General features: G+C 32.7%; 1 protein-coding gene across 8 annotated transcripts in view; it reads left to right on the plus strand.

The window, feature by feature from the left end:
• Pgant9 (polypeptide N-acetylgalactosaminyltransferase 9) overlaps positions 1-14,268 on the plus strand; it is a 647,455-nt gene that overhangs the window by 553,532 nt on the left and 79,655 nt on the right. For all 8 annotated transcript variants that reach the window (XM_088226146.1, XM_088226145.1, XM_088226152.1 and 5 more), the window contains one exon: positions 1,393-1,603. In XM_088226146.1, coding sequence (XP_088082272.1) covers positions 1,393-1,603 — 211 coding nt within the window. The remainder of the gene's footprint in view (positions 1-1,392; positions 1,604-14,268) is intronic.

Here is a 14,268-nt window from a genome sequence, read left to right on the forward strand (position 1 = left end):
TTAACCTAAAGTCTAATATTCTTCTATAATTAATCATAGTTGAAGTCAAAAGGGATTATATTTTAGTCTAATTGCTAAAAACATGAAAAAAAACATTAATTCATGCTCTCGATGCGCGCAAAAGAACCGCCCCTACAAAAGCTGGGAAGCTACTAACGCAGCTTACGAACGTGTGACGCATAAGAAATTATCTTTCACGCTCCCAAATATACCCGCATTATCGAGAGTAAGACGTAAAGAATGTGCGAGACAATTATATATTAGAATTACTCTTGTACTACGAACGCAACATGTGACACATTGGTAAACTTTCTGTTGTATTGATGATCTCCAATTTTTGATAAAACGCATTTTTGTTCCCAATAATTTTAGTTATTTAATATAAAAAATATTTTTACCGATACGTAAGTGTAAAACGAAAGAATACCAAAAATCTTAATCCATAACTTGTTATATTTAGAGAGATATTAAAGTTATTAGATGCAATGTGTACTATAGTCCTTAAAGTTTAGCTTGATTTAAATGACAGCTGTCAAACTCGTGTCAACAGTAATGGAATTACTGATCACTGATCATGTACCGATCAAATCGATTTTATCAGTTTGTTCATGCAATCATGAAACTTTGTTTCCAAAAATTTATATAAACGCAAAAACAAGCCTATTTTAGTGTTGAATACAATAATTCACCAAAAATAAGACATTTATACTTTTTTCGTGAACATTATCAAACAATTTATTTTTTTATTCGGTCAAATTACGTTTATCAATTTGTCCATCTCTAACGTTTTTGCAAAATGATGTAACCTTGTAAGAACGTCGTTAATAATTAGGTTTATTTTAGTTTAAAAGCTGATTTTATATATTTATGTTGATTTATACGTCAAGCATTGTATTAAAAAAAATGATTAACATATCAAATACGAATGATTTTTCGTGTATCAATATAAATCACTCCTTAGACGTTACTACAAAGTTATGTCGTCGGTTTTTCTGACAACTGTCATTTCAATCATGCTATATTTTAAGGACTATAGGTACACATCACCGGGAAGGGAGATTTAATGGTCAAGGACTTTTTGATTCTCCGCATACACATACATCACTCTGAATCCCGGTGGAATACAAGTTCAGTAATGAATTTCTATTGTTTTGTATGAAATTCAGTTTAGCTCTGACGTTTGTTATTTACTTGATTCCAATCATGATTAACTTTACACAGAGAATACACAAAACACTACCCCTATTTTACGAATATGTATGTGGTACTGGTAAATTTAACAGCTATTTATATAAAGGTTAATATCATCAAATTATTTTTTGAAAATGATGATCCCAACTGGCTAATGATTCACTATAGCGTAGTTATTCAAATGTTTGGTTTTTCTTCCAGTCTCGGAGGCAGTTCTCGCCTTCCCGATGGGTGAAAGTGGCCTTAACGTCAACGCCCCTGGAGAAATGGGAAAGGCGGTTGTTCTTCCTACCAATCTTACTGAGGACATCAAGAAGATCGTGTCTGATGGGTGGCAGAAGAACGCCTTCAACCAGTATGCCAGCGATCTGATCAGCGTCAGGAGATCGCTCCCTGATCCGAGAGATCCATGGTGAGTCCTATTCATTGTTTTTATTTACAAGGCAAAATGCCTTTTCCGGGTGTAATGCTACTTACTTCTGCGACTCATCAAAAAATTGAACCTATAACGGAAGTTTGTTATGTAAATGTATGATGCACAGTATTAATTAGGTTCACGTGTGTAATAATTTGAATTTTTCATAAATACATATGCACGATTACTAAAAGTGACTTTTTATTTGTATTCAAATGATGTAATATAAAGGTTCTTTCATTGAACGCTTCCTATCTTTTAATTGAAATAAAATAAAGTGTGTGCGAGATATCATCGAAATTTTTTACATGTTTGAAAAATCTATCAATGCCATTATGTATGGAATATAACATCGTTCAAATATTCACTGTGGCTTTTCTGGGTGGCGCGCATCCGAAATGCCTAATTTTCCATGACTCTGGCTCTTAAATCAGGCTGAATTTGACCAATGGCATGAGTTATGTTGGCTTTGAGGGTCGCTATGGTTTGTGGTTTATTTGCGTAGATCTGCGACATCAAATCGCACGATCTCGGTGGCCAGTTTACAATGCTTCACATGAGATGGCCATGCTCTCAAATCACTCTTGCGAAATTCCCAATGAGCGTGAGCTGTATGGCACGTAGCGCCACCTCATTGAAATTACATGTTGTTGGTGTTCATATCATCCAATTTAGGCCAAAAGAAGTTAGTAATTATCAACTTATAGCGCTCGCCGTTGACGATGATGGCCTGGCCAACGTCGTTCTCAAAGAAATGTGGACCGTTGACGCGGCCAGCTTAAAATCCACACCAAACAGAGACTTTTTCGGGATGCATTGGACGCTCTTGGATTTCATGTGAATTGGAATACCAATTGTCAAATTTGGGACAATAGTCCCAAATTTGACAATCTTGTTTGTTGACGTACTCATTTATCCTGAAATGGGCCTTATTGCTGAAGATGATTTTTCGGTGAAAATTAGGATCAGTTTTCAACTGTTCAGAGCCCATTCAGCGAACGCCTATCAGTGTCTATGGTCATTTACCTTCAGTTCCTAGGCAGGTTAAATTTTGTGGGGGTGCAGACCCAAGTCACGATGCAAAATTTGTCAAGTTGTGGTCTGCGAAAAACCGAGTTCTTGTGAGCGCCGCGAAATCAACTGCCTCGGATTCTTCTGCACACTCTCACGGACAGCGGCGATGTTTTCGGCAGATCTTGCGTTTCGTCGACATACGGGTGTTGGTTAATTGATTACTGAACCAGTGGATTTAGATGAGATGAGCTATTTCCGTCTATAGTGATTATGAAAAATATACTGAATAAATGACAGCCAATTTGACAGATGTCGCTTCAACAACATGGACACTAGCAACTGTTAAAGTCCGGGAGTCCCTATTTGAAGACCCTTAAGATTGCTCTTATCTAGTGAGTTTTATACGTTTTCGTGTGTCACAAAGAGTTACGGTACATTATCATACTAATTATTGATTAAATATGCCAATTACCTACATGCACTGGTTTGAAAATCATTACTTTTATCCTCGAATCAACCAAAACAATGAACACAAACAGATAACATATATAATCTTAGTATAATTAAGTGTAAGAAATATAAGTTTTGTCGCCTCCTATTAACCCAAGCATGAATTAATGAACGATAAATAATGAAAATACTGCGTTAGCGCTCATACCCCTTACTACCTTCGCAATCTCCAAAGCGGGTGATAAGAGGTCTAATGGCATAAATTAATGCTGGTCCTCTTCTTGTTCTAAGGGACGGGGGCGGAAATCTTAGGGTAAAACAAGACTGCTTGTAATGTCGTCAATTAATCTCCCCCCCCCGGTTCTGCATTCACTTAGCGGACCCTGGGAAACTTGGCGTGGGAGATCTTAAATCATTTTTAATTATAAACATTACGGAGCCTCTTCGTTCACCTCTCTCGTCTCCTGTGACCCTGTTTCTTGTTTCTTTGTTACCGCCTTAGATAAATTTTATCGTTTTGTATACAAATTGTTTGCGGCCCACAATTCTGCGGCTTTGACGAAATTAAGGGAAAACCAATTTTTAGATAAGGTTTTCATAATTTAAATTATTTCGCATTAATGAGTTACTTTGAATCAAAAACTTTTCTTCGGCATAGCTACGAACATTTCTTGTACCAAAAGCTTATTGAATTTTTATATACTTGCAATACAAAAATAAATACGCAAATGTATATTATTTTATGTTTTATATACATGTACATAAAATAAATCACTTTATGATATTTTTTTTTGGTATATATCCATGAATTTGTTAGGATATTTTTATTACTTAAAAAAAAGTCTAATGCTGTATATTTTTATTTGCGCCAGGGTAAAAAATGTGTTTAAAAAACAAAGGTCAGATGACGCTTATAATGAATTATTAATAACAATTAAATATTATGCATAGTTAACTCATTTTTGCACCACAATAAGCCAAGAGTTCGTGTTTATAAAACACCTATGTTTGAAAATAAAGAAACGAAATTAATGTAATCTTATCTAGAGTCCATCCATCATATTTATGCGAATATACCTTTAACTACTACGATATCCTACCAAATTTTTTCATGTTTTTTATTATAAATAAGTAGTTATTTTTTTATAATAAAATAAATAAAACCACAAAAAAAAATAAGTCGATGATGTCAATCATCGACTTATTTTTAGATAGATTTTTATGATTCTAGTTGGCAGAGTTCCGTTATATTTAATTGCCGAGTTTGTTTAAAAAGTTCTCTAGTTGCTGTTAAATAGAGAAGGTCAAAACTTTAATATTTTATTTTGCTGTCTTTGTAGTCTGTCTATGTCATTTTGATATCCTGTTCCTCATAGTTGTTACATATAACATATTTGAGTTTTGACATAGGCTTCATACATTAGAATTTCATTCATTTTTGGAACAAATTTTTTTATTTTTAAAAAAAGACTCGATTATTTCGCCACTTTGCTAATTAAATTGCTGATATGCATTTTCCATGTTAAATGTCTATCTATTGTTAGTACTTAGTATTTAATATGTTCAATTTCATCTAGTCGTTCATCTAAATTATAAATATAAAAAAATCATTTTTATAATAGTTTATAATAATAATCAATAATTTTTTATTGTTCTACTAACTACTTAAATAATGAATGAACCCAAAAATAAATATATATCAGAATTGACAACCTGTTTTGTATTTATAAAACCTTTAAGCGATCACTTAATCATCCTTATAAACCTTTGTTTATTTAGTACCGAGCTTAAAAAGAAAGCCCTAAGAAATGAGAATTTAAATCAGGCTCGAATCACTGTATACCCCCCGCAGAAAAGGGGGGTTGGTTTTACTACCTCTTGCATAGCAGTCTCGAGTTCCAGCAGGGTAATTAATCGCGAAAAATGTAACAGAATAACGGCAACGCTGCTGAGACAATATATTTTCATTAGGCGTCTCGACACTGGCCATTCGGGGAGCTTTTACGGCGCCGCGACGCTCCTCTGGGACAAGGCAGAAAAGCTCTGTGGAAATTTGATGCGATCACGAGGCATTGAATAACAAACGACGCCTGGAAGATAAGTTATATCCGCGGTTCTTGAGTGATTTATCTAAAGCATATATCTAAATTATTTGATGCCTGTAACGTGAATACAAAATTAATGTCATTGATTTTTTAAATTTCAATAATTTAAAGATCCCAAATATATATTATGGTTTCATGAAATTTAGTAAATAAAAAATTGAATTAAAATAAATATTTGAAACATTCAATCGAGTTGATGAAATTTTCTTGATGAAGGTATATTATTATTTAAAAATTTACTTTTTTATTTTAACTCTTCCGGGCCTTATTTAGGGTAAAATGGGTAGTATATTTTTTCTAACAACTTCTTTGTTAAATAACATATTGATTTCATTTTAAACGTAATCCTACTTCATAATGTTGGGAATATTTTGAAATGCAGCAAACAATAGAATTCATTCGCTCTCTACTTTGATAATATTTTATACGTTTGTCAGTTCACACGTATGCTTCTTGCTATTTGATCGCTTATTTCTAGCAACAACCACAAAAATCCGAATTGTTTGCGTTATATTATAGATGTATTCTCCTCCCCCCCCCCATAACTTCCCGATGTACCTTCCTAACGGATTGCGTGAATTGAGATCACTGTTATTCGACGTGTAGCAGCGAGAGGAGCGCGATGCCACATAACATCCTTTCGCAACAGTATTTTATGAAAAATGCATGAATTCACCAGAAATTCGGGATATTATGAAACAATTTTTTAAACACTTACACGGCAATCGTAATGATAAATGTGATATATTTTTTTTTTTTAAGTTGTATTTATAGCAGTTTAACTAGGGTTATTTTTGGTATCCCCCTCCCGGAACTTGCGGTTTTTTTTAAAGCTTACGCTTGAAAATATCAATAAAATGACCGTTTGATAAGTTGGTATTTTCAAAAAAAAGGAATCGCAATGCTTTCGATAAAAAAATGTGCATATCATTAATCTTATTCCCACTGGAGATGGATCCGATTACACCCAGCAGTATTGAAAATAATCAATTATGTGAAAAGTAATTTTCGTACGACATTTTTCTTAACAAAATCATCAGAAATCGTACACAAAATTTTATCACGTGTCTTTTTCAGAAAAAAATTTAATGGTAAAATAATTTCGAAAAACAAACAAAAAATGCCTCAAAGCGACTTTTCAAACTGGATCTAAAATGGCCCACCACTGCCAAGCACATATTTTTTAAGCCAGAGGGCTTTGAGAGTTTAGAGGCTTCCTTGCTAAGATAACCTGTTATAAAGAGAATTGCACAGTTTAGAAATTTTATTCAACAGCATTTACTTGTCACCCAAATATTTATTTATTTTATTTAAACACTTTATATACATATACTTTTTACATACATGTACTTTTTACATACATGTACTTTTTACATACATATGCATAAGGTTGCCTTAAAGCAATTTCTTCTTACCTTCCCAAACCATTATATTCGATAAAATCAGCGGTATATGAACATATTGTTGGTTTATTAATAAAAACTGTGTTTTACAAAAAAAAAGTTATACCGTTTCTACGTAGAGCAATTTTTTTAAAAATATTTTCGTTAAGAATTTTTTGTGATTTTTGTCTTTAATTATAATCTGAACTTAAGATTTACAAAGGTCTAAGGTTTGCTTTTAGTTCTGTTGAAATGTAATTCTCAGTGACAACTGGTCAAAAATGGTACAAACTGAAACATGAAGTTTGACCCTAAGACCGTAAGTATTTCATTTGTGGTTTATATTTTTTTAAAATTCTAAACTCATTATATTTAAACGCATGTGTGGGTAGGTGTTTTTAAAAATACATAAACATTCTTTAACGGCATTTCTCTTTTTTGTAAGAACGCAAACGTTTCTTTTTTTGTTTGTAAAAATCACCCATAAATAAGAATTGAATCTTGTTTTTGAATAAAGTATGCATATTTCATCGAACAATGTTAATGAATGCACATTGCACAGTAGATGTTAATATTCCTTACTGTGCAGTAAAACTTCATAATTGGAAAATGTCCCAGAATATTTCACTCCGTGAATACGGAAGCATTATTTGTTAGGCGTTTAACAGCAACAGACCAACCCGAAAAAGAATTTTTCTTTTAATGTAAGGTACTAATAATTTATGCTCTACCTACAAATCCTTTGATTACTAAAAAAGAAAACGGTTTTTAAAATTTGGTTTACGGCTTTCGTAAATATGGTTTAAAATTGTAAAATATTAATGTGTAACATTTAAGTTTGTAGGTGAAAATTCTTGATGGAAGTTCATTGTTAGTTATGATAGAAATCAAAGACAAGTGATACTTTGATCCACCAATTTAGAATATTCAGTGACCGGTTTCATCGCTTTTGCGACATCTTCGAGACTGGTATCTTTACTATGGAGTTCTACTCATTAGTTAACCGGGAAAAAAATGTTAATGAACCTCAAGTTAAAAATACTTTTATTTAATTTACTTTCGTATAATTTTGAATTCTCTATCTTTACCCCTGTTTTGTATTAATACATTGAACTCCTTAATAAATTTACCAGACTCGAAGATGTCGCGAAAGCGATAAAACCGATCATTGGATATTCCAAATTTGTGAATTAAAGTATCACATGTCTCTTATTTATATAATAACGTTAATGTGTTTGATTAAAAATATTTTTTAAACTTTATAATTGATTTGTCGTTAGCTTTATAGAGTGAGAATGTAAATATTTCGTAAGTTATTTATTAATTTTCTTGTCTTTTATTAATTTATACACATATGTATAATATTTATTATAATAATAAATTTGCATATCACAATAATTTTTCAACCACAAGCCCTTTAATTATTTTTTTAATGATAACCCGCCAAACCTCCATTTTAGAGGCTTGTCAGCAAGTAGGAAAAAGAGGGTTTAGAAGGAAGTTAGGAAAAATACACCACAGCATACAGACCAATTGAGAAAAAAATATTTCTTAGAACTGGCGGAAATCGAACCCGCGACCCCAGTTTTACAGTGAGCCGTCTAACCAACTGCGCACAGCGCTTCTAGCAAACAAAACAACTATTCATGTATTAATTAATTAACAATATTTTGAGTTTGTCCAAATTTTTGTAGACAAGGACTGGATTCAACTCCCTGGGGAGCTGTATATATTAACATATTACAACAGAGATGAAAAACATTTAATAAAAGGTCTAGGCATCTACAGGGCTTATGACCTGTCAATGGCTGGTTTAAGTGGCCACTTTACACACTGTGTAACATTCACCATTTTGCCTATATTTGAACATCTATATTCCTTCAATTTTTTCATCTGTTGATGTTTGTGAAGTTAAAGAGCTGAAACCTTTATTTATGCAGGTGAGATTCATCTAATTGAATTATTTCACCTACATACTAGGCAACTCCTGAAAATGTTATTTTTTCAATTTCTATTTTTCTAAAGGTGAAATCTGATGAATCTCACCTGCATAAATAAAGGTTTCAGCATTTTAACTTCACAAACATCAACAGATGAAAGAATTGAAGGAATATAGATGTTTAAATATAGGCCAAATGGTGAATGTTAAACAGTGTGTAAAGTGGCCACTTAAACCAGCCATTGACAGGTCATAAGCCCTGTAGATGCCTAGACTTCTATATTACCTTTTCTTAAATGTTCTTCATCTCTGTTGTAATATGTTAAAATTAATTAATTATTTGAACGTACAAGTATGTATGTTTTGTAAAAACATACATAATGAATTTTTATGCAAAGTGTTGAATATTTTTTCGTAAAGTTTCTTTATTTTTTTTTAACCGATGATCAGTGGATGTTGGTTCTGTATTGCTTAATTTTTACTTTCTTCTCTTTCTTTCACCATTATTTCATTTCGTTGTGCTTCCTTTGCACCCCGTCTCATCTGATTGGTCCACTGTGTTGTCTATTGTCGCAACATTCAAAATGTCATATTCCTAGAGAAAAGTTATCAGCGAAGCGAGAGACGTGGCCATACTTTCATCTTCGCTATTGGATCGATTCGTAAAAGCTTTCTTTTTACTTTGGTATATTAAAATACTTCTTATGATTATTCATTTTTATAAAAAATATCATACATTGCATAAAAGATCATCTCATTTCGACTATTCATAATTAATTCAGTAAAAAATAAGTACGATACGTCCTTTTCACAGATTTTGAAGGAGATTGATTTTAAAGATTTATGGGCTCTGAATTTTTTTGGTTAACAAGCCTAATTTTAGTGTTACTAGATGCATTGCACATTTGTTTCTCCAGGATTTTTGTTAACTGTAGCATGTTTACAGAAAATGCTGAAAAGTGACTTTTTTTCCAAACTTCCCTGACATGTCATATTTTTCCATCTACTACTACTACTACTACTACAACCATCATGCCATTTCCTTATCTGATCATGCCAGATTTTTTTTGGTCGTTCTCGTCTCAGGTTGCCGTTCATTTTCGCCATATATCTTGTTTTACCATTATTTCGTCGTACATTCGTTCTACATGACCAAATCATCTCAGACACCCTTTCTTAATCATATCAATTATACTTGACTCAGATTTACACTCTCGCCTGATTTCATCATTCGTAACCCTGTTATACATTGATTTCCTACACATTCGTCTAAGAGATCGCATTTCAACCGCATTTACTAAGCTTTCATCCTTCCTCTGCTAGTTCAATGTTTTACTTTCATACATAAGTGTTGAGAGTAAAACTCCGTTTTGCACTGCCAGTTTAGCTTTGATTGACATAGTTTTATTAGAAATTACTGTGCTTAGTGCGCCGTTCATTTTGCTGCCCGCATTTACTCTCCTTTCAATATCTATTTCTACTCTTCCATCTCTTGAAAACATGCCTTCCAGATCCAAAGATCTTTCTTCTTGTTAAATACATTCATTGTTTACATTTATTATGCAGTCAGTAACCTCACTTCCCCTTTAAAATACCATCACTTTTGACATACTTTCATTCATCACCAATTCGCTCTTCAGGCAAACATCACACATTCTAGAGACTATTTGTTGTAAATCCTCATTGCTGCTTGCTAACAGAACTGCATCATCAGCATACAACAAGCAGCTTACTAAAATTAGTTTTATTTTTTATATTTTGCTTGCCAACACTTAAATAATACCTAGTGTGGACTGTTATTTATGTATATCTATAAAGTGAAATGAAATTCTATACTTTAAAGAATATTAACAAATTAAGTACCCATATATATAATTTTTGTACCTGTCATTTAAAAGCCCTATTGACGTGTATAATATTAAATAAATTAATACTTGTAAATGTTAATAAGTTAATTATAAGTATGATGAAAGGATCAAACAAAGACGTCGAAATAAGACATGTTCAGTCATATTTCAACTGACATGACATACTGTCTTTATTAACAGAGTAATAGTTGATAAAAATAGAATACGGCATATATTTTGCAGTATTTTATCGTAAATTTATAGTCGCGTCAGACGAAGACGACCAAGAAAGACGTGACATGATTAGTTAAAAAGATTAATTAAAATATTAAGTCTGGTCATGTTAAAAGCAGGCAGAAGCTGAGGGCATATATGACAAGATGTATCAATGTGGAAGAAACTAGAAATGTATACTAGGAACTAGGACAGACGTGTGTGGCGGTCCATTCTCTCTGCTTACCCCTGCGGTAAATGGTGTGATGGTAGTAGTAGTAACAAAAAACTTACATCTTTGAATAACGATATTTTTTTAATAAATTTCTTACAGAATATTTTTAATTTTTAACGGTCAAACAATCCAATTGGATATTTTTTAATTACAACGCAATACTCCAAGACTTTACTTTTATAACTCTTGTTCCTTTGTTCTTTACAGTTCTGTTTACTATTCATTATTTATGCTTCAAGGAAAAATGTTTTCTTTGACTTTTTCTTACTATTTATATTTTCTTCGTGAAGCGCAACAACTTGCAATGAGGACAGGGAGAACTCCTTTGTTTCGCTATTGGAAAATCAATATTCAGGAGGTGAGTAAATTAAGACATTCAATGCTAATAACATTCATAAAATAATAACATTGTTAAATAAAATTTAATGAAATCATGACAGTTCTGTAATAATTGTCATTTTATGAATAGAATCGTGAAACCATACTAGCTGCATCTCGGATTTAGTAAATCCTTGCGTCGCCTTCAACAATTAAGAAATTGACAAATCACGACGCAAATGCAAGCATTTGTGTGAGAAAGACGTATACCTAAATTATTTCCTTAATTCATATTTCTGTGTAACTCATTTTCTTAGCTATGATACTAACTGTCCATTTACTATCCGTGGTGCTGTCTTAGGTTCTGTCGAATATACAGTTCTAGTGGCTTTCATTCCGTAATCAATTCTGCGTGTTGATACTGTCCAATCAATTCAACCTCACTGGATCAAAGCGGGGGAGTCGAGTATTATTAAAATTATTTACTCCATATTTTTTGGTTTTTTAAAAATAACAGTAAGAAACATTTACTTTTGCTTTTTTAAAATTTTTAAAATTGCTCTTTGTAAATTCAAAATATACATAATCTTCTTCTCTGGTCTCAATCCTGGGATTGACTGGCAGCAATCACATAATACAACGGCCGATTTCACCCTATATTCATGAGCATTTGGCGAGCCAACAATTTTTTTTTTTTACGAAAAAGAAAAACACTTGAGTTTTTATTATTTACTCAAATATAAAACATTTTCAGACCATTTTCTAAAAGTCGTCAGTAACTTGTACTGGAAAAATGGAAATCGAGTTGTGGTAGAGTGGGATTTGAGCCTCGGACCTTCGGTCCGTGAGTCCACAATACTACCACCGGACCACAACCCCCAAAAATACACAAATGAGTACGCGAAAACATGATAAAATAGTTGCACGATCATAAACACATTCAATTTTTTACTATCGTTACGCAGCATTACGATAAAATTTTTCTTCAACCAATTGATATGACTAATCCATTTTAAAAAAATGCGATTGAGGACATACTATAATAATGTGTCCTCATATTTTTTTACGCCGCACTAGACCAGGTGTTCTAATTACAATGGTGAATGAGGATGCAAATTTGGAGATTCCAAAAATAAGTCTCGCTGCAGCATTTAATACAGCCTGTAGGCGAGTGATTTTATTCATCGGTAGACCTGCGTAGATACCATTACAATAATCGACTCTAGACACTACAAACGCATTTATTAATTGACGGGCGGCATCAACTGGCAAATTTTTGCGTATGCATTTAATTTGTCTCAGCTGGTAAAAGCATGAACTTATCGTTCTACTAATTTGAGCGTCAAGAGAAAGGTCAGAATTAAGGATGACGCCCAGTAGTTTAACGATGGGTAAAGCGGTACTCTTTACATCGGGTAGTGCCGTATCCTGAATCAAATTATGTCGTCTGGCTGAAGCCATCCATAGTTGTTCCGTTTTAGATGGATTAAGTGTTTGTCTATTTTCAGCCATCCAGTTTCCTATTTTCTCAATGCATCCATTAATCAAATCAACAAGCACATTTCTCTCGCTCGGTTTACAATAAAAATAAATCTGCGTATCATCTGCATAGCAGTGAGACCACAATCCACATTATTTGATAATATTCTCTATATCTTTGGTGTACAAAGGATAGAGGAGTGGTCCGAGTACTGATCCTTGGGGTACTTCAGTAGACACCTTAAAGTTAAATGAGCTATTACCCTTGAAAACAACTGCATATTCTCTTTCATTGAGATATGAACTGAACTACATATGTGCCTGATCACGGATACCATAAGTTTTTTAAAGACAATCAAGCAAAATGTTATGGTCTACAGTATCAAATGCAGCACTCATGTTCAAAAGAGCCAACAACACCAGATTAGCAGAGTCTACCGCCGTTATAATGTCAGACAGCACTCTTATCACTCCTGTCTCCGTAGAATGAAAACGTCGGTATGCCGATTGCCTTACCGAAAATAATGAATTCTGCTCGATATTATTAACGAGCCTATAATTTATTTTTTTTTTAAACGGTATTTACTTCCGGACTGTCAACATTCTTGGCAGACTAGACTGCGGTTGTTTAACCTTTAAAGCGCAAGTTTTTAGTGAATATTAATTAAGCATAATAAAAATTAAAAAAATACATGCCTGCAACTGTTGCTTAGATTAAACATCAATAACTGTTTCTTTTTCAAGAGAATTGATAATTTTCTTTCATTTCAAGACTAACCACCGTGCATTTGTTAATGTGATATATTATTTTTAGAACAAAAAATAATTTCATTTTTTTTTATTTTATGTTGATAAACAATAGCAATTATATACGGATCAAAAAACTAATTGTGATAAAATCAGTTTAACAATAAACAAATGAAAACAATATATTCGAGAATTGAAGACGACGAACGCGAACGCGCGGCGGTCAATTTTACTTCTTGTCTGATCTGATCTTGTCAAGCCATCGAGCAAACGCGACAACTTCATAACAATGAAGAATTTCAGTGCTATGGAAAATTGGATGTAAAAAATGTTTTCTTACACGTGGTAAAAATTGAAACTTTTAATTGTATCGCAAAATTTATCTCAAATGCATGAAAAAAATTAACTGCTCTATATGACTTCACATTTTTTTTTTTAATTAGACAAAAATTGGGTGTTGTGATAGATTTCCGGGAAGCCAATCAACCAATTAAAACAACTAACCTTTTATTTTATATCTGATGCCCTCACATTGTGGTTATTCTAGTTTCAAAGCCAAACAGGCTTCTTAATCAAATTTGTGTAGCTTTTATTCCGGTCGGTAGAAAAAACAAAAAATAATGAAAAAAAAAAGTTGTTACATATTTATTTTTTTATAAACTTTTAATTTTTTTGATAGTGCATTAGATTTTTTTTTTTAATCCACTGAACTTTCTTATTAGTAAGTTTTAAGATCACTTTCCGACTACGTTAAATGAGCAAAAAGGACAATAATGAACAGAATATTGTATAAAGTATAGCCCTGATCGTAAGTGATTTCAAAATAATCCACTTTTAGCATTGCGCATTAAGGGGTTGAGTCTCACATTATCACAAAACTTTAACCTATGTAGGAGTCCCGGACTGTGCGCAAAATTATCACCCCCGCGGTAT

Source organism: Micrasema longulum, unplaced genomic scaffold (assembly GCF_059751315.1).
Source record: "Micrasema longulum isolate JH-2025_06_02 unplaced genomic scaffold, ASM5975131v1 h1tg000411l, whole genome shotgun sequence".
NCBI lineage: Eukaryota > Metazoa > Arthropoda > Insecta > Trichoptera > Brachycentridae > Micrasema > Micrasema longulum.